Source organism: Chrysemys picta, chromosome 9 (assembly GCF_011386835.1).
Source record: "Chrysemys picta bellii isolate R12L10 chromosome 9, ASM1138683v2, whole genome shotgun sequence".
Classification (NCBI taxonomy): domain Eukaryota; kingdom Metazoa; phylum Chordata; order Testudines; family Emydidae; genus Chrysemys; species Chrysemys picta.
Window position 1 is genome coordinate 86,881,877 of NC_088799.1, and position 19,747 is coordinate 86,901,623.

The window sequence follows — 19,747 nt, forward strand, 5'->3', positions numbered from 1 at the left end:
CAGCCCATCCTGCTCACTGTGCAACACTGGAGTGTGAGCAGTCAGCATCACACCAGCCTTCCAACCAAACCTGAGCAAGGTGGAGCCCCCGCACCATTCAGGACAGACACAAAGCCGAAGCTGAAAGGTTGGCAGTGTTATGTGACCTTGCCTTGCCTGCCACAGAGAACAGGATCACAATGAGAGTGAACAAAATATGAAGACACACACACAATTTCTACATCACTAGAATGGTGTATTTTTAAAAATACCCTGGTGCTGGTAAAGTTCCAAAATGGAACTGGAATTCTACATTTACGGTCTCTCACACTACAGCTGCTTGGGCTGAACCTGCATAACCTTTCCCTATGCCACACCATTCATTTTCCTGTTCTGAAAGACCACTTTGACAGGCAGTTGTGTCTCCGAGATGGCCCTGAGATGAGGCTGCCAGCGTCAGTCAATGCCACAATACTTCAGACTAAAAGAACAGGAGTACTTGTGGCACCTTAGAGACAAACAAATTCAGACTGTCACTTTTTGATGCATCAACCAGGAACTGGACTACAACCAACTCAGTTCACATAAGCTAAACAGCCATTAAGTAATGGGCTAGACTGAAAACGGATGACCTCGAAGTGAAAGGCTCACTGTCCCTGTTATCAAACTCCTGCACCATTCTAATATGCTTCCAAGTCCAATGAACTATTATTTCGCTGCACATGTAACCTATTTCCCCAGGTCATAATACACATAATCATAATCTGATACAAACTTCTGCCCAAGGTATACAGATAGATTATAGGCCGATTACTGCATGTTGCTGAAGGTCAGTGATCACAGATCAAGCCACATGGCATATTGTTACAGCAGAAGGCAACCTGTGATTGAGTCCAAAAGTGTTTTGACCAGATCTGCTATGAGATGGGCAGAATATTAAGAGGAAATAATTTTCTAGCATCGGTTCTACAGACATTAGGTCATTCTTGTAGCTGTTCTATCTGTGCTGGACCTCACCAAGTTTGTCAAGAATTCATGTTTTCCCAAGAAGAGACATATTATAGATTTGGCAAGAACCAGTCTCCGGGGACACAAGTATTGTACAATAGTTCAATGTCCTGTGTTAATGAGGTATTAATCGATCAGGTAAAAAGGGTGCTACCACAGGGTCCAACTGTAAAACAAGCTGGAACCAACTGGCTTCACAGCCTCAGCCAAGGGTGATTACAAAAGATGTCTGTTAGCTAGCAGAAAGTGTCAGGCTGGAAGTTCACTGCTCACACATCAACATTAGATGGCAGCAGATAGCTGTAAACTGATCAATAGCCACAAGGCAGAACAATGCCACAGGGATGGTAGAGGTGGAGAAGACTTACTACACTGAGCCATTCCTGTTGCAGGACACAGTCCCAGGTAGATGGAGGACAAACTAGGGTGACCAGACAGCAAGTGTGAAAAATCGGGACAGAGGGTGGGGGGTAATAGGAGCCTATATAAGAAAAAGCCCCAAATATCGGGACTGTCCCTATAAAATCAGGACATCTGGTCACCCTAGGACAAACCCATACAAAATACTCCAGAAATCAAGCCCTAAAAGGGAGCCTCCAAGAGACGCTCTTAGGCAATGCCGCAAAACAAATATGGAATCACATGGGCTAAAGTATATATAATAAGTCTACAAAATCTCCAGTGAGATCAATTCCAGTGAGATCAAAACACAAGACGGAAACATCAGAAACCTGGAAATATCTCGAGTCCCAGGATGAGAGTACAACATAGTTTGGTTAAGCTTCTTGTGTACAATGTAGACTATATGCTAATAAAACATCTTGTTTTCCATTCTCTAGTGCACTAATTAGAAGTCTGTAACATTCCCAATTTTACGACTCATTGAGATATTAACATAAATGAATGTTAATCCTGTGCAGTAACTGGAGTTCAAGATGTACGTCCCTGTAGGTGCTCCACTTCAGATGTGCATGCATCCCATGCACCTTCAATCAGCAATTTTCGTTAGCAGTGCCCATTTGGCCCTACACTTCCTTCTCCACCACAAAATCCCACAGAGGAAACCCTAAAGCAGAGAGGAAGGAGGACTGGTAGTGGAGCACCCATGAAGGGGACACATCTTGACGAACTCCAGTTATTACATAGGATGAGTAACCTCTCCTTCTTGAACAGCATCACAGAGGTAAAAAGAGATCTTGTGGAATGGAGGTTGTATATCGGGAGACTGAGAACAGGAAATGATACATTCAGAAATCCACCTAGAGAGTCTCTGGGTAGAGATCGTATACCTTTTAGATCTGTCAGCAATTGACACGAATGATGTGGGAGACTTCCTAATCCAGGTAGAAGGCTAATGCCCTCCTGACACTGTGTGTGTGTAAACTCACATTCCTCCTGCTCTGCTGTGGTTTAGGGAAAAAAAAAATAAACTGCCAGCTAACAAACTAGCCAGTGCAAGCTTGGCCAACTGAAGCGGACACACTGAATTCTCAGTCTCAAGCCCAGGCAGTTGACAAGGAACTGAGGTGGTTTGCCCGCGCAGCCCTATATAGCCTTGATACGGGGCACGAGGGCACGTAGGGTGCATGTGTGGGCTGAATGGGTACTGCTACCGAAAATCTCTCATCGAAGGCATACGAGCACCAGAAGGAGAGCACCCATAGGGACGCTACTCGAAGAAGAACTAAAGTACTTTGTTAGGAGGGGGCAATGAAGGAGCTATCCCTGATTCACCAATACCTCACACTAGATTTCCTCAAAGCTTCACAGTTAAACAAAGTGCTTTACACTGACTGATTCATATTCACCTGGGGAGCTAGTGCTACAAGAGAGACCCTCCCTGTTCATTAAGAACAGCAGTTCTCCCCATGTACTCTATGCTTGGAGGCATCCAAGACTACTATATTCATGGGCAAAAGTTTACATAGCTTTGTAGTCTTTGAGTTTTCAAATTTTAAAAAAATTGAACTCCTGCAATCAAGTGCATTTTTACCACAAACCTTGGTCAAAAAGGCAAGAAAACATAATCAAGTGTCTTTGAAGTCACAAGGTGGCAGGGATGTCTGTTAGGAAGAGAACATGTTTGGCCGATGCAGACTTGTAAACTCTTTGGGGCATGAAATGTCTTTTGGTTCTGTGTTCGTACAGCACCTAGCACAATGGGGTGCTGGGCCATACCAAGGGCTTCTAGGCGCTACCTCAAAACAAATAATAAACAGCAATAATAATCCCGGGGTGCTAATGGCAGGTAAAGCAAAGTGTTGCCTTAGAAGAACTGGAGACATAATGGAACAGGTTGTGCTTAATTAGTTAACTCCAACCTATCAGATATCAGTAGGGTAATATGGCTCAGACTGATTGCAGGCCTACCTCCTTTCCGCAGCAGATAGATGGGCACAACATAGAGCATCACATGCTGGATGTAATAAATTTCCACCTCGAAGGGAAGCTGAGGAAACAAGGAAAACATTAATAAGCATTTTTCATGATTAACAAAGCATCTCTTGTGAGCACAAAGTATGTTGCAAACTATCCATACACAGCATAGGGATCATTTCTCTTCTGGCTCCACCAAAATGCAGATACTTGCAGGCTAGAAGGCAAAAGCAATGATAACAAGAGTAACATCACTACTTAGCAGGTTAGGTTAGGAAGGGAAGAACACCTTTTCCTAGTGAAACCATGGGGAAAGTTGGGAAGACAATGCAATTATCTGTGTTGGAAGTCTCTGTAATAAATAAACCACCATTATTTACTTTGTATCTCATCAACCTGGGACAGTGGTTCAACACCACTAACTCAGAGACTGTCCCAGACTGAGGTTAAAAATCAACCATCCCTACCTGAGCTAAATCATAATGTGGTATTTCTGGCCAAATTCCAACTGAATTGTCAGCCATCACGTCCTCAAAAGCCACACTGCAATTCCCTGCAATTACATTGGTTTAGAATCATAGAATATCAGGGTTGGAAGGGACCTCAGGAGGTCATCTAGTCCAACCCCCTGCTCAAAGCAGGACCAACACCAACTAAATCATCCCAGCCAGGGCTTTGTCATGCCTGACCTTAAAATCTCTAAGGAAGGAGATTCCACCACCTCCCTAGATAACCCATTCCAGTGCTTCGCCACCCTCCTAGTGAAAAAGTTTTTCCTAATATCCAACCTAAACCTCCCCCACTGCAACTTGAGACCATTACTCCTTGTTCTATCATCTGGTACCACTGAGAACAATCTAAATCCATCCTCTGTGGAACCCCCTTTCAGGTAGTTGAAAGCAGCTATCAAATCCCCCCTCATTCTTCTCTTCTGCAGACTAAACAATCCCAGTTCCCTCAGCCTCTCCTCATAAGTCATGTGCTCCAGCCCCCTAATCATTTTTGTTGCCCTCCACTGGACTCTTTCCAAGTTTTCCACATCCTTCTTGTAGTGTGGGGCCCAAAACTGGACACAGTACTCCAGATGAGGCCTCGTTTTGCCACCTACATGTGTTAATGAAGGGGTGGCAAATGTATTAACCCTTGGCACTGGCAGTCTAGATTTTCCAATAGCAAATACAAAAACAAAACAGTGTAATACTTGCAGGCAAGCAACCCTGACAAGGGACAGCCTGGAAGAAAGACAAAAGAGGAACTCTTTGAGCCAGTTCTCTGCTCTTCCTCAGTAAATTGCTTCTGTCCAATTACCAGCAGCGTAAGGCACAAAACCTCTATGCTATTCAAAGAGAAGGAAGCATATAAAACTCACTGCAAGGGATGACAAAGCACATACAAAGAAAGCTCACAACAAAATTGCAAGTCTGTGCAAAAAAAAGTGAAGGAAAGGCCCACTTTGTAGACAAGATACTTTAGAATACATAGAAAAAATAAAACTGTACCCAGCTAAAGAGCCACCTTACTTGTAAACTTCAAACCACCCGATTTGGGTAAAATACAGCAACTATACATTAGTGCATAATTGTGCCAGCCTGCTCTTAAATCAACAAAATTCACAGGGAGAAGCACAAGTCTGAATGTTAACGTTGCTTGAGAGACATGGAAAGGAAATTCCCAGAACTTCAAATTCAAAATTTGGGGGCGGAAGACAGAGAGGAGTTGGATTCAAACACCAGGATCCATAACAGCCTCCATTGTTACAGTTCTGGTTCACTTCTAAGGTCAAATATACCTGTTTTTCTGATTGAGTTCAGGTGTGAAAATTGGACAATATTTACCATCATTTTAGGCTGAACTCTCACAAGAACAGCTCAGCAAAATTTATACCAGGGGTCGGCAACCTTTCAGAAGTGGTGTGCCGAGTCTTCATTTATTCACTTTAATTTAAGGTTTCGTGTGCCGGTAATACATGTTAACGTTTTTTAGAAGGTCTCTCTGTACAAGTCTGTATTATATAACTAAACTATTGTTGTATGTAAAGTAAACAAGGTTTTCAAAAGGTTTAAGAAGCTTCATTTAAAATTAAATTAAAATGCTGATCTTACGCTGCCAGCCTGCTCAGCCCGCTGCCAGCCTGGGGTTCTGTTCTGAGCGGGGCCTACGGCCAGGACGCCGGCTGGCAAGGGGCCGGCAGCCGAGACCCCAGGCCTGGGGGGGGGTTCAGGGGTCAGGGCAGAGGACTGGGTGTGTGGGGGGGTGCAGGGCAGAAGGCTGGGTGTGTAGGGGGGTTCAGGGGTCAGGGCAGAGGGCTAGGGTGTGTGGGGGGTGGAGGGCAGAAGGCTGGGGGCATGGGGGGGTCAGGGCAGAGGGAGCATGGGGGGTTCAGGGGTCAGAGCAGAGGGCTGGGGTGTGTGTGTGGGTGTAGGGCAGAAGGCTGGGGGTGGGGGGGGGGGGGGAGTTCAGGGGTCAGGGCAGAGGGCCGGGAGTGTGTGGAGGTGCAGGGCAGAAGGCTGGGGTGCTTGGCTCGTGGGGGTGCTCCCAGCGCCCTGCCCTGAGCAGCTCATGGCAGGGAGCTGGAAGGGATATGCCCTGTGCCACCCCTTTCCCCAAGGTCCCGTCCCTACCTCTTCTCTGCCTCCTCTACGGAGCAGCGAGCGCACTGCCACTCGTCCCCCTCCCCTTCGCAAGGGCCATCAGCTGATCGGCGCATGGAAGAAGAGGAGGAGGGGCAGGAAAGACCACGCTAGGGGAAGAAGCGGGGGAGGGGGGAAGCTTGGCTGCTGCAGGACCAAGCTTCTGCCTCCTGCCCCCACAGGGAAGAGCAGTGGGCGGGGGGCTGGGACCGCGGCAGGCAGCAGCGTACCACTCAGAATTGGCTTGCGTGCTGTGTTTGGCACGCGTGCTGTAGGTTGCCGACCCCTGATTTATACCATCCAACCCAAACCCAATCATTGGCCTTGGTTCAATCTCTGACCCAAGCCATAACCTGATGCTAATCCACATCCAAACATTGTTGTTGTGGGCCCATCTGTATTAGTAATCAGAGTTACTGGTAGAAAGGGGAAGCCTTCCCTGAAGCACAGCTCGCCCTGACACGGCATTGTGCTTGTTACGACGCCATGATGCTAACTGGCAACAGCATAACAACTTCTAAGTCATCTGGTGCCAATGCGTTAAACATAGAGTTATGGATTCACTGAAGAGGGATAAGTGACGAGAGAGGCTGGACTGAGAATGAAACGGTTTCAAATAAAAGTTAATAACAGCAGGGAGACAGGATAGGAATCTATTGGCAAAATCTTATTGGCACAAAATATTTTCTTTTAACCATATTCCAGTGTAAGAATTTCCTTAAATAGGCAACTCTGCTAGCCCTGATTCACAATGGCTGACTATGCTCAGCACTGCCAGGGTCCCGACTGCAAACTCCAAGATGTTCATACAACTGTTAGGGAAGTGAATTATAAACATTCCATGCAAATTCTCTCTTTTTAAACAGACTGTTCAAATATTCTGCAATAAAAATATTAAACAATAGAGCAATATTCTGCAAAGGCAAAGCATTGCAAGAACCCTTGGAAGTTTTCTGCATCCTAACCCTTTCTTCTCTCTTCTGGGTTATTCCCTGAAAGACACTGAGGGGGTAAGGGAGCGAATCAGAGATCAATCAACGTGAAAGGAGCTTAAAATGGCTTTAGCAAATGGAAAAGCTCTGCCACTTAGACAGCCTGAGAATCAGAAATAATTGCTCCAGATATAAACATGCAACATTTGTTCCTGCTGAGATGCCTTCTCCATCCATTGTCTGTGGTTTCATAAGGGCTTTTGCACTAGTTGAGTCAACATGAGGGTCAGTTATACCAACTCCACACTCAGGACACACTTGAGAACAGAGGACAGTTGTTTTGTTGCAACAGTGTTTACAGTTTTTACTGAGTTAAACAAAATGACATTTTCATGCCATGAAAGATTGTTTGTTCTGAGGTCTGACTAATTATGCAAGAGCATTTCCTGGTGTGGAGTAGACAACACAGACTTCCTTTCTACACAGTAAGGCATTTAAATGCCAAAAAACAGACTCTCGCTGTACAGCCAGGCTACAACAAAGAAAAAGAACAAAACAAACATGAGAGGAATTGTAAAGCTGTACAGAACAACTGATTCACAGCACTGCTAGGATTTAGCAAGTGTTCACTTTGGGTGTGTTGCTTGCTCCATAAAACACTTAGGCATTTGTATGTGCACCAAGAACTAAGATGGTGACACACTTACTAGTGCATAGCAAGTGAAGAGAGCACAGAATGGGTCACCTGTCAATCCAGGATTTAAGGAATTCTGCAGGTAACCTCTATTCACAACAGTTTTACCATGCCCATTTTATAAGTCAAAGGAAAGGCAGCACTGCGGAGGTGTCCTGCCCACGGCACACAAGAGGAGACAGATGATGAACACTCTTTGCTTGAGTTGATTTGGCTCTGAAATGTGAACATGAACATAAAGCATTGTAAGCAACTGCAAGCTGAAAGGGGACCACCTCTAAGGGTGCCAGGCTCCCGTGGGTTTCTCCTCTCACTGAGGGAAGCAAAGCCAGACCTCCTGAGGATGATGTTAACTTCAAGGAGCAAAGATGTCTCCGGCAATGGGCAAAGGAGAGGCCCAGGCCACTGTCCCTGGCCACATATCCACCTCCCAGCCCCTGGGAGCTTCACACACTCTGGTGACTGAGGCAGGCTGGACATTATGTTCTGCCTGCCTGTCCCAAACTCCCCTCTCCTTGCAGGTTACCACCAGCATCGCTCTCCCGGCCTCCCAGGGGCAATATTAAGAAAGAGATAGCTAGCCTCCATGTCAGGGAATCTTTCCCAACAGTAAAGTCTTCAGAGCAGGCTCCTGAGAAAGCAGCAGAAACCCAACTGCCTGGGAAAATTAAAACTAAACTGGGCAAGACATTAGACAGAACACTATAGGGAGCAATCCTGCATTGACAGGGAGATGGACTGGATGACCGAGTAGGTCCTCTCCATCTAACTTCTATTCTCCGGTGTGCTCCTGCACTGTGACTTGGCATTTACCTCTTTTGACACCTTTTTAGCACTCATGCATCACAGTTAATGCCATTTCTGAAAATAGGACAGAACATCAGACATTTTTAGCTTCTGAATGTAAAAGTGGCTCTCCTAGGATTACCGTGTGAGAGGTACACACGATGTCAGATGAGGTGAACAGAGTTCCCAAATGCTGGTTGTTGTACAATGTACTATAACAGCTCAGAGAGACAGAACAACTTGATGTAAAAAGGCCTGAGTTACCAGGAGACAGGACCCACTAGCCATGGAAAAACTAACATACTTTAAATGGCATTGGGAAGAAACTCTTCAAACTTGATTCCTTTTCTTAGAACACTCAAACAAGCAAAGGTCCAAGACAGGTATAGATAGATGAACTGTCGCCTTCTTCCACTAGCAGATATTTCATCCCTCTCTAACCATCTATCCCAGGTCCCCTGGTTAAAATGAAAGCAAGCCACAGCCCACATTACTCAAATAACCAATAAAATTTCTCTCCTTTTAAAGATTACTGGCTTTGTTACTCGTTGTTTCAATATTAAAACATATGGAGATTGTGGAGTTCAGAAATTTCTTGGGAAATGTATCGTCTACCCATAGAATTTTTAATATGGGTATCAAATTATGTATTGTTTATTTTATAACAAATTGCAACACACACACACACACACACACACACACCCTCTGCATCCAACTAGCCCATGATCAAAATATGCTGATGTGATGCTTTGGAAAATTTACTTTCAAACTATTCAAGTGTTACATTTTCTAGTAAAATTTGCTTTAGAAAATATTTGGCATATTGTTTTTTCAGCAAAGAGCATAACTCATAATGCCACATCTGCAGCTTGTCCCTAACACTAGCCCAGCATGATGCAGATTCAATGTAGCCCTCCCCAGGACACATGCTAAAGGGTTTATTGGATAGCTTCCAAGAATAGAGAACACATTACAAAAAGTCTTGCACCTCTCATCCCAAAAAAGGGCAGGCTATGGACAACTAGTGAATTTTCTACTTCATCTGAACGCATGGCAGCCTTGTTACTGGTCATGAGTCCTTGGAAAGGAGAAGCAGCGTGTAATTAGGCTGACCAGATAGCAAGTGTCAAAAATCAGGACAGGAGGTGGGGGGTAATAGGTGCCTATGTGAGAAAAAGACCCCAAAATCGGGACTGTCCCTATAAAATCGGGACATTTGGTCACCCTACGTGTGATGCATGGAATATTGAAGGATGGCCTCTCATCTATGTTCATCTTAGATTCCCATCGGATTTACGCAGTGGCATAGCAAAAAGAGGATTCACTGGCATGGAGGGCAGTCTTCTGTGCACACAAGTTCTTGTGGCCCTTAAGCAGGCTGGTTACAGCCCTAATTAAGTAATTTGATGAAGTCTTTCTATTAACTACATTAGGCTTTAGAACCAGCCCTTACTGCAGGAACCTTCGACAGCTGAGCATCTATCTATTGGTCTAGTGATGGCTATGAATGGCTTTTTCTACAATGAAGGTACATTTACACTGCAAAAAACAAACGAACAAACCATATGCAGCAAGTCTCAGAGTGCAGGCTAAAAATAGCAATGTAGATGTTCCCACGCGAGCTGGAGATTGGGCTCTGAGACTCACCCCCCTCGCTGGGTTATAGAGCCCAAGCTCCAGCTTGAGTAAGAACATCTACATTGCTATTTTCAGCCCTGTGGCACAAGCCTGAGTCTGCAGACCTGGGCTCTGAGACTTGCTGCCACAAGGTTTGGGAATTGTTTTTTTATTTTTATTTTTTCTGGCAGTGTAGCCCGGACACCTGCAAACTAAAAGTTATTTGATGAGTGCATTTGGACAGTAGCAAGTATACTATAAATACAGCTTCACTGAGCCTGCCAGGAGTTGGAATTCTCCAGGAAGCCAAAGTAGATGAATTGCCAAGAAACTGACATATGATACCAGTTATTTCCACAGGATCTGCACAACTCTCTGGCTTGGGCACCAGGCAGGCAACCTTGCATGGATCAGCAAGGGTATTTCCCATATTTTAATGCTAAGTGCAGGGGGGTGGGGGAAGAAGAGAAAAACAAAAGCGTTAAAATAGTGTTAGCATCAAAGCCTGTAGACAGCAGGACCCTTTACAATAAAGAGCATCAAGGGTGTAGAATGGTGCCAGCTGCACAAGGAAATTTGTACTGGATTCTGAAGCACATTCATTTAACGTTTCTTTACAGCAATTTTTTTTCCTGATATTTTAAAGGCAAGACTGTTTTATTCAGATGTCCTGCCACGCTCCTAGATATTCTGAACTAACTTACGTAAATGCTGATGAACCCTGACGACAATCTCAGTTTCATCTCCACCAACAGTTGTCCTCAGGGCTATTCTGCTTCGCAAACCATCTTATTTTGGTAGAGAGAAGCACAGTATCAATGTTTTAAATTAGGATTTATTAAGCAGTTTCATCCAACTCACACTTTCAGTTAGCAAGGGCCAGAGTGGTGGAGACCACGAGGCTGCACCTGCTACCAAAGGGAAGTGCTAGTATGCATGAGCACAGACTAGAGAGCAAAAAATGAACATGTATTTGTGAAGGTACTGTAGAAAAGAAAAATCTGGAGGAATTTAGGTAACAGAAGAATGGGGACTGCCCCCGTAACAATGGATAACCAAAAAAGTATTTTTGCTAGTGAACAAAACCCAGAAAAGTCAAGATAGGTCATAGCCCCAGAATTCAGATTCTGCCCAAATTTTGGAAACATCCAAGGGGGATTTGGTCTTAGTCCATCACTACCAGAAAAGTGAAATTGACCAAGAAAGTCAAGCTAGTTTTGCTGTTTAACTAGCAATGCACAGTTGATCTCAACAGGGTCAACTGTAGGGGTTCTTTTTTTAATCTCTATTCTTATTTTAAATACTTGACCTACACCAGTGATTGGTATTACCCAAGACACAACAAAAATGTAACAACACTTAACCACGTACTTAACTTTCCCTTTGTGAGTCATTTCACATGGGAAAAAGTTAGGCATGTGCTTAAGTGTTTATAGGGACAGAGCCCAAGATGGTAAATGCAGTAAATTGTCCTTCAATCTGCAGAATACGTGTTTTTTTCTGTTGAGGCATCACTTAAAAAAAAAAAAAAAAAAAACCACCCTCTACAATACAATGATGTTTTGGACAAATCCTTTAGTATACAAAGGTAGTTCATACCTCACCAAATAAAGGTCAACTAAATAGAAAATCTAGGACACTCCTAATATGGCAAATATAATCATGGTCCCATGGACAGGTGCACAGTAAATACTGATCCAAGTTTGACTCTGTTACATATTTAAAATCTCTGGATCCAAACAGTACAATAGCTTCTGGGAGTGCCATAACTGCACCATCCATCCCAGCAGGCTCAGCAAAGACAGCGAGCCCACCACCTCCAGACTTGTCCTATTTTTAATTTCATCCACAGCAACATTTTCAGGACACCAGCTGACAAAACATAAAGCTTTAAACCCAACAGAGAGATTTTCTCTAGTCTTGTTAATGCAATACGAAGGGTCACACAAAACCAATTACTGCCCAAGCACTTTCAGTCTTTGTGACAGCTACACTGGAGTCTACTCGCTATGGCTGCAATACTGCAAACTGATCTGAGTGGGTGAACCCCTGCACCCATCTGGCACCCTACTAACAGAGTTCCACACATCTGTAACTGTGGAGTGGCTTACACGCTCATGGCCTAATCTGTGTCTTTTTTTTCATATCATAGAACAGTGACTCTCAACCAGGGGTACACATACCCCTGGGGGTACACAGAGATCTTCCGAGGGGTACATCAATTCATCTAGTAATTTTCTAGTTTTACAACAGGCTAATAAAAAGCACTAGTGAAGTCAGTACAAACTGAAATGTCATACAGACAATGACTGGTTTATACTGCTCTATAGACTATACACTGAAATGTAAGTACAATATTTATATTCCAATTGATTTATTTTATAATTATATGGTAAATATGAGAATTTTTCAGTAATAGTGTGCTGTGAGACTATTGTATTTTTTGACTGATTTTGTAACCAAGTAGTTTTTAAGTGAGGTAAAACTTGGGGGTACACAAGACAAATCAGACTCCTGAAAGGGGTACAGTAGCCCAGAAAGATTCAGAGCCATTGTCATAGAACACAAAATGTCTTGGGCTCTCATATTTCTTCTCTCACCCTGCTGAGACCACACATTGGTACATGAAAGTGCGAATTTCCTTCATTTTCTTCCTTCTCTCCCCATCACACAGATCTTTTAATTCACCTTACTTTCTTACGGATTGTTTAAAATAAGCAAGGAATGTTAATATCTTAGAGCAGTGGTCTCCAAAGTGGGGTATGCACAAGAGGATCCTTCAAGGTGGTGGGTGGCTTTTTTTTTTTTTTTTTTTTTGCGCGCTTGGGGCGGCAGGGGGTGCGTGCTCAAAAATTTTGTACTGATAAGGGTGCACGATCAAAAAAGTTTGGAGACCACGGTCTTAGAGAATGGATCATATTTTAAATAAGAACAACAATATCCCCTACTTCCTGGAAAGAAAACAAGTGCTCTGATGAACATTCACTTTGAAGAAAAACTCAACTGTTTTGTCTCTGTCCAACAAATATTTTGATGCATTATGAGACTGACTTCCAGCTGCACATGCTCAGTAAATAGCGTTACAAATGCTCACAGGAATATTTAGCTAGTAAAGAAACAACATAAATTGATACGTCTTTTACCAAGGCTAGTAAGTGTTGGCAATTATAAACCTCTCCACATGGTAATCTGCCAAGGTAGGTAAACGTATGTTTGTTTTTTTAATTCACCTGCAGAAACAGACCTGATAGTTAAAGTTGTACTTTTTCACATCACCATCCTAGGTACCCACTGCAGTCAGAGAAATTTTTTAATGAACAGAATCACTGAAAGGTTAGCATTTACCAAGTGAGAAAGCTTTCGATTGGAACGTCAATGAACATCTCAACTCTTTACCATTTCCACTAGCAGTAGCCAGACTAATCAGCATAGCTATGAAACTACTGGAATTTTATTTTAAGGAAGAGTTCTGACAGAAATACCACAAAGATCTGACACTGATCCAGAGATCCATAAAAATTTCCTTTTCAGAAGAATGTTTGTTCATTTGCTGGTTTAGGATTAAACTACAATATACCTCTCATAGGAATACTTACAATGTCTTTCAATATTTTTCATGTAGCTTAAATGTGATTCATTAAATTGGGATCCAAACAGACTATTGTGGGCATAAAGCGAAGCCCAGAACTTTAAACAGTTTAATTTGGAACAAGAGTGCCACTGGTTAATTTAGTAACTTATCCTTTGTGCAAAAAAAAAATGTTGTGCAAAATCAGAGGTGCTGTGTCGCTCTCATTTCTTTGGGAATGCATTAAGCAGATTTTTTTTTTTTTTAAGAGAGAGAGAGAGAGAGAACGTTTACAGACTGCTATATTCCTTAAAAAAAAAAAAAAGCACACTCTCTCACACGTATTAGTAAAAAAGTTTTTTCTAGGATGGCCTTTTTCCACTGAAAAAAATGTTACATTTAAGAAGGGAGAGATTACCTTAAATTTGAGGGCACAGTTATCTAATACCCAGCCCTCACTGGAATAGCCATCCTTAGTTCAGTCACCCAACAGCCAATTCTCTGCAATACAAACTAAGCTGGCCAATTCTCACGCAACAGATCAGTGGCAAAAACTACAGTAGAACACATCTCTAGATTCCCAGTCTCCTGCTCTTATGTGTCATGCTGCATACATTATGTCCATAGCTATAACACAAGAACTAGGGGTCAAGAAATGAAATTAATAGGCAGCAGGTTTAAAACAAACAAAAGGAAGTATTTTTTCACACAACACACAGTCAACCTGTGGAACTCCTTGCCAGAGGATGTTGTGAAGACCAAGACTATAACAGGGTTCAAAAAGGAACTAGATGAGTTCATGGAGAATAGGTCCATCAATGGCTATTAGCCAGGATGGGCACAGATGGTGTCCCTAACCTCTTTTTTCCAGAAGCTGGGAATGGATCATGTGATGATTACCTGTTGTCCATTCCCTCTGGGGCACCTGGCATTGGTCACTGTTGAAGACAGGATACTGGGCTAGATGGACCTTTGGTCTGATCCAGCATGACCATTCTTATGTTCTTATATGTTCCCAAATTATTTACATTTCCTTTCCCACCTCCAGTGCAATACTGCCAATTCTTAAAATAGAAAATTCACCAGCTGAGCCATTCAAGCAGTAGCCTGAATACATAAAACATTATGGGATATTGTCATCTTGAATCCTGCCATCCGCTGCTAACTCCTTGGCACACACTCACCAGTCTGTAGAATAATATTTATCTTTCACCCCACGTGTTTTACCGCTTGCTGTTGTCAGTACCCTGGAGTGCACACAGCACTGTACACCTGTCATTTTCTGCTGCATCCCATTTGCTTCATCTCTGTATTCAGCAATGGTTTGTTGATGCGTGCCTGGCTGGGCAGGCTGCTGAAATTGCTGATAAATTAGCAGGCTGCTCAAAAGAGGACTTTAGCTCAGCATTAAACATCTGTTGCCTATGAGATATCTGATACATTTCACAGCTATATATCATTAATTATTTATATTGTCATAGTGCCTAGGAGCCCCACTCATGGACCAGAACTCCAGTGTACTGGGTGCTATATAAACAGAACATACAATCTAAGTGTAAGATTAGATACAGACAGACACATAGGGAGTACAAGGAAACAAATATTGGTCAACATGATAAACAGTAACAACAAGGAGTCTGGTGGCACCTTAAAGACTGAGGCCTTGTCTACACTACGAGAGTAGTTCGATTTTACTTGCATCGAATTTTTGTAATCGATATTGCAAAGTCGAACGTGTGTGTCCACACTAAGGACAGTAATTCGACTTTGTGCGTCCACACTAACGGTGATAGCGTCGACATTCGAAGCGGTGCACTGTGGTCAGCTATCCCACAGTTCCCGCAGTCCCCTCTGCCCATTGGAATTCTGGGTGTAGCCGGCAATGCCTTCTGGGTAACAAAATGAGTCGAGGGTGCTTTTGGGAAACTGTCGTCATCCGTCCATCACTCCCGCCCTCCCTCCCTGAAAGCGCCGGCGGGAAAACAGTTCGCGCGCTTTTCCAGTCATTGACAGCGCGGACGCCACTGTACTCCGAGCATGGAGCCCGCTGCGACCATCGCTGCAGTTGTGGCCGCTCTCAACGTCTCGCAGCTTATCATAAAGGTTTCCCTGAGGCAGATGCAGAAAAGTCAGGCGAGGAGGCTACGGCACCGCGGTGATGTCCTGAAGTCTGAGAGTAGCACAGACCTGTCAGAAAGCAGGCGACCCAGCGCCGAGGACATCACAGTGGCAATGGGTCATGTTGATGCCGTGGAACGGCGATTCTGGGCACGGGAAACAAGCACTGAGTGGTGGGACCGCATAGTGCTGCAGGTCTGGGATGAATCCCAGTGGCTGCGAAACTTTCGCATGCGGAAGGGAACTTTCCTGGAACTTTGTGAGTTGCTGTCCCCTGCCCTGAAGCGCAGTGACACCCGGTTGCGAGCTGCACTGAGTGTACAGAAGCGAGTGGCCATAGCCCTGTGGAAGCTTGCAACGCCAGACAGCTACCGGTCAGTCGCGAACCAGTTTGGGGTGGGCAAATCTACCGTGGGGGTTGTTGTGATGCAAGTAGCGAAGGCAATCGTTGATGTACTGCTGCCAAAGGTAGTGACCCTGGGAAACGTGGAGGCGATCATAGATGGCTTCGCAGCGATGGGATTCCCAAACTGCGGTGGGGCCATAGATGGAACTCACATCCCTATCCTGGCACCGGACCACCAGGCCACCCAGTACATTAACCGAAAGGGATACTTTTCCATGGTGCTGCAAGCACTGGTGGACCACAGGGGACGTTTTACCAACATCTACGTGGGATGGCCGGGCAAGGTTCATGACGCTCGTGTTTTCAGGAACTCTGGTCTGTTTAGACGGCTGCAACAAGGTATTTACTTCCCGGACCACAAAATAACTGTTGGGGATGTGGAGATGCCTATAGTCATCCTCGGGGACCCAGCCTACCCGCTAATGCCCTGGCTCATGAAGCCCTATACTGGCGCCCTGGACACTGAAAAAGAACTCTTCAACTACCGGCTGAGCAAGTGCAGAATGGTGGTGGAGTGTGCTTTTGGCCGTCTCAAGGGGAGATGGAGAAGCTTACTGACTCGCTGTGATCTCAGCGAAACCAATATCCCCATTGTTATAGCAGCTTGCTGTGTGCTCCACAATCTCTGTGAGAGCAAGGGGGAGACCTTTATGGCGGGGTGGGAGGTTGAGGAAAATAGCCTGGCTGGTGATTACTCACAGCCAGACAGCCGGGCGATTAGAAGAGACCAGCGGGAAGCGCTGTGCATCCGGGAGGCTTTGAAAGCAAAGTTCCTGAGTGAGCAGGGTAACCTGTGATTTTATAGTTTGTGTACTGAGAAGCTAAACCTGCCCCCGTTTCTTTACCCAGGTAATGTTGACTATCCTATCCAGTTACATACCCCCTTCACCCCCCCTCCAACACACGTGTCGAAATAAAAATAGTTCTACTTTGTTAAAGCACACCGTTTTCTTTAATACTGTTTTAGCGGGAATTTTTTAAAACTGGGACGCAGACTGTGGTGCGGGGCGGGTCTAGTGTTGTGATGCGAATGCAGCTTCTAAACTCAAGGATTGACAGGCTCCGCTGCGGTGGGATGCTTGTTTCAACGGAGCCTGTCACCCCTCCTGATCGGGACTGTGTGTATGGGAGGTCTATTTGACTTTGTGGCAGGGGGAGGACGGTTACAGATCCCATGCTGTGTGGCTCTGTGATCCTGTCTAAGGACCGGCGCTTAAGATCTGTAACTGCCCTCCCCCGCCACAAAGTCACAGAGCAACCCACCCCCCCCCAACATTACATCAAAACAACCTCCCAGACTAACCGGGGCAACTAGTCACTGCATCACTGCACTGTGTATGTGCCCTGCTGCTGTGCCTGCCCCCGACTATGTACCCTGCCAAAGGAGACTGTCCTGTCCAATTTCCAACCCCCTTTCCCCTCCTCCTCCAAAAGAACATGATTGAAACAGTAGTTAACAGAAACGAATTTTTTATTATCAACTACACATGGCATTGGGAGGTGAAACTTGGACGTGGGCTTGTGTCAGGCGGGAAGGAAAGAACTTTTCAAATTTTGGGAAATGAGAGCCTTCTGCTACTAGAGCTCTCTGCAGGGGTGGAGTGAGAGTTAGCAGGGACTCTGCCGCCTCTCCTTCTTTGCACTTTGGGTGAGGTGGGTATGGGACTTGGTGGCGGGGGAGGGCGGTTAGAGATGGACTGCAGCGGGGCTCTGTCCTCCTGCCTCCGTTCCTGCAGAACATCCACAAGGCGCCGGAGTGTGTCCGTTTGCTCCCTCAGTAGTCCAAGCAGCGTTAGAGTCGCCTGCTGGTCTTCCTGCCGCCACCTCTCCTCCCGATCCATGTTGGCTTGGTGCATTCGGGTCAAGTTCTCCCGCCACTGGGTCTGCTGTGCTGCCTGGGCTTGGGAAGAGGCCATAAGCTCAGAGAACATGTCCTCCCGTGTCCTCTTCTTCCTACGCCTAATCCGCGCTAGCCTCTGGGAGTGTGATTCCAGGCTAGGTTGTGAGACAGTCGCAGACGGGGCTGTGGAAATGGGAAAAAGGGAGTGAATTCCTCTGAAAGATAAATGTAGTTGTGAACAAAGAACATAGTCTTTCTCTGTGAACAAGACCATGCACAGCACCTTTCACATGCGCACTCAGCACAAGGTCGAATTCTCGGCCTTCGCATTCTGTGCCTGGGGTCTTGAACAGCACATTTGAGAAGCGAGGCAGCACAACGGAATTTCTGTTGCAGGCAGACATGGTAAGCCGTACACTTGTGGCAGTTTAAAACTTTTATATTACCACTGGCCTCATTTCACATTTAAATCAATGTCAGTCCCTGCTGCCAGCAATCCGGCAAGCGGGAACTCTGCCCCTGTCCCACCCCCTCGCGGCTGTCCCCGGGAACGATCCCTTTCGGCTGCCCCTCTCCCGCCTCCACCGCGTGGCTGCAAACCAGCGGTGACAGTTCTGTAAAGGAACGGGAAAGCAGTCCCAACACTAACATTCCCCTACCTAATTAAAAGCAGGTCACCATGGCCGACATCACCCTGATGAGGATCTCCGAGAGCGACAAAGAGAGAATGCTCCGGGAAAGCCTCCAAAGACCAGGGCCGTATGCCGCCCTGCTGTGCAGAGCAATGATCCCCGAGTACCTGATAATCTCGTGGCGCGGCAACGTGTCGTACTTCGGAGGACCCAATAAGGCCGCTCTCCCCAAGAACCTCATGCAACGGCTTTCAAGTTACCTCCAGGAGAGCTTCATCGAGATGTCCCAGGAGGATTACTGCTCTATCCCCGCACATATAGACCGCATTTTACTGTAGCTGCAGTAGCAGGGAATACACAGTAGAGCGGCTTGTGCAGGACAATCACTGAAAACCGGACATTGCTAGATTTCTTTTCAAAACTTGCACTGCCCCTTACTAAACCGTTAAGCGCCTAGGGCACACTAATCATGAACAACCCATTCTTTTAATTGTTAATATTCCTGTTTTGTTAAAAATAAATGTTTAGATGTTTACAACACTTACTGGCTGATCCTTCACCAGATTCTGTGTCCGGGGTAATGGCTGGGGACGCTTCGTAGGGGATCTCTGTAAGGGTGATGAAGAGATCCTGGCTGTCGGGGAAATCAGCGTTGTGAGAGCTGCCAACTGCCTCGCCCTCCTCATCTCCTTCCTCATCTTCCCCGTCCCCTAACATGTCTGAGGAACCGGCCGTGGACAGTATCCCATCCTCAGAGTCCACGGTCACTGGTGGGGTAGTGGTGGCGGCAGCACCGAGGATGGAATGCAGTGCCTCGTAGAAACGGGATGTCTGGGGATGGGATCCGGAGCGTCCGTTTGCCTCTTTGGTCTTCTGGTAGCCTTGTCTCAGCTCCTTGATTTTCACGCGGCACTGCGTTGCATCCCGGCTGTATCCTCTCTCTGCCATGTCTTTAGAGATCTTCTCGTAGATCTTTGCATTCCTTCTTTTGGATCGCAGCTCGGAAAGCACGGACTCATCGCCCCACACAGCGATGAGATCCAAGACTTCACGATCAGTCCATGCTGGGGCTCTCTTTCTATTCACAGACTGCATGGCCATCACTGCTGGAGAGCTCTGCATCGTTGCCAGTGCTGCTGTGCTCGCCACGATGTCCAGACA

General features: G+C 45.5%; 2 protein-coding genes across 6 annotated transcripts in view; both read right to left on the bottom strand.

Annotated features, from left to right (window-relative positions):
• The window catches only part of TMEM164 (transmembrane protein 164), a 97,120-nt gene that overhangs the window by 8,879 nt on the left and 68,494 nt on the right, over window positions 1-19,747 (bottom strand). For all 5 annotated transcript variants that reach the window (XM_042851064.2, XM_005291815.5, XM_005291814.5 and 2 more), the window contains one exon: window positions 3,358-3,436. In XM_042851064.2, coding sequence (XP_042706998.1) covers window positions 3,358-3,436 — 79 coding nt within the window. The remainder of the gene's footprint in view (window positions 1-3,357; window positions 3,437-19,747) is intronic.
• LOC135973538 (uncharacterized) lies at window positions 17,568-19,708 on the bottom strand. The gene is made up of 2 exons (XM_065557283.1): window positions 19,132-19,708; window positions 17,568-18,137 (listed from the first exon to the last, which is right to left on the bottom strand). The coding sequence occupies exons 1-2, from the start codon at window positions 19,706-19,708 to the stop codon at window positions 17,662-17,664; spliced, it is 1,053 nt and encodes a 350-aa protein (XP_065413355.1). The 3' UTR covers window positions 17,568-17,661.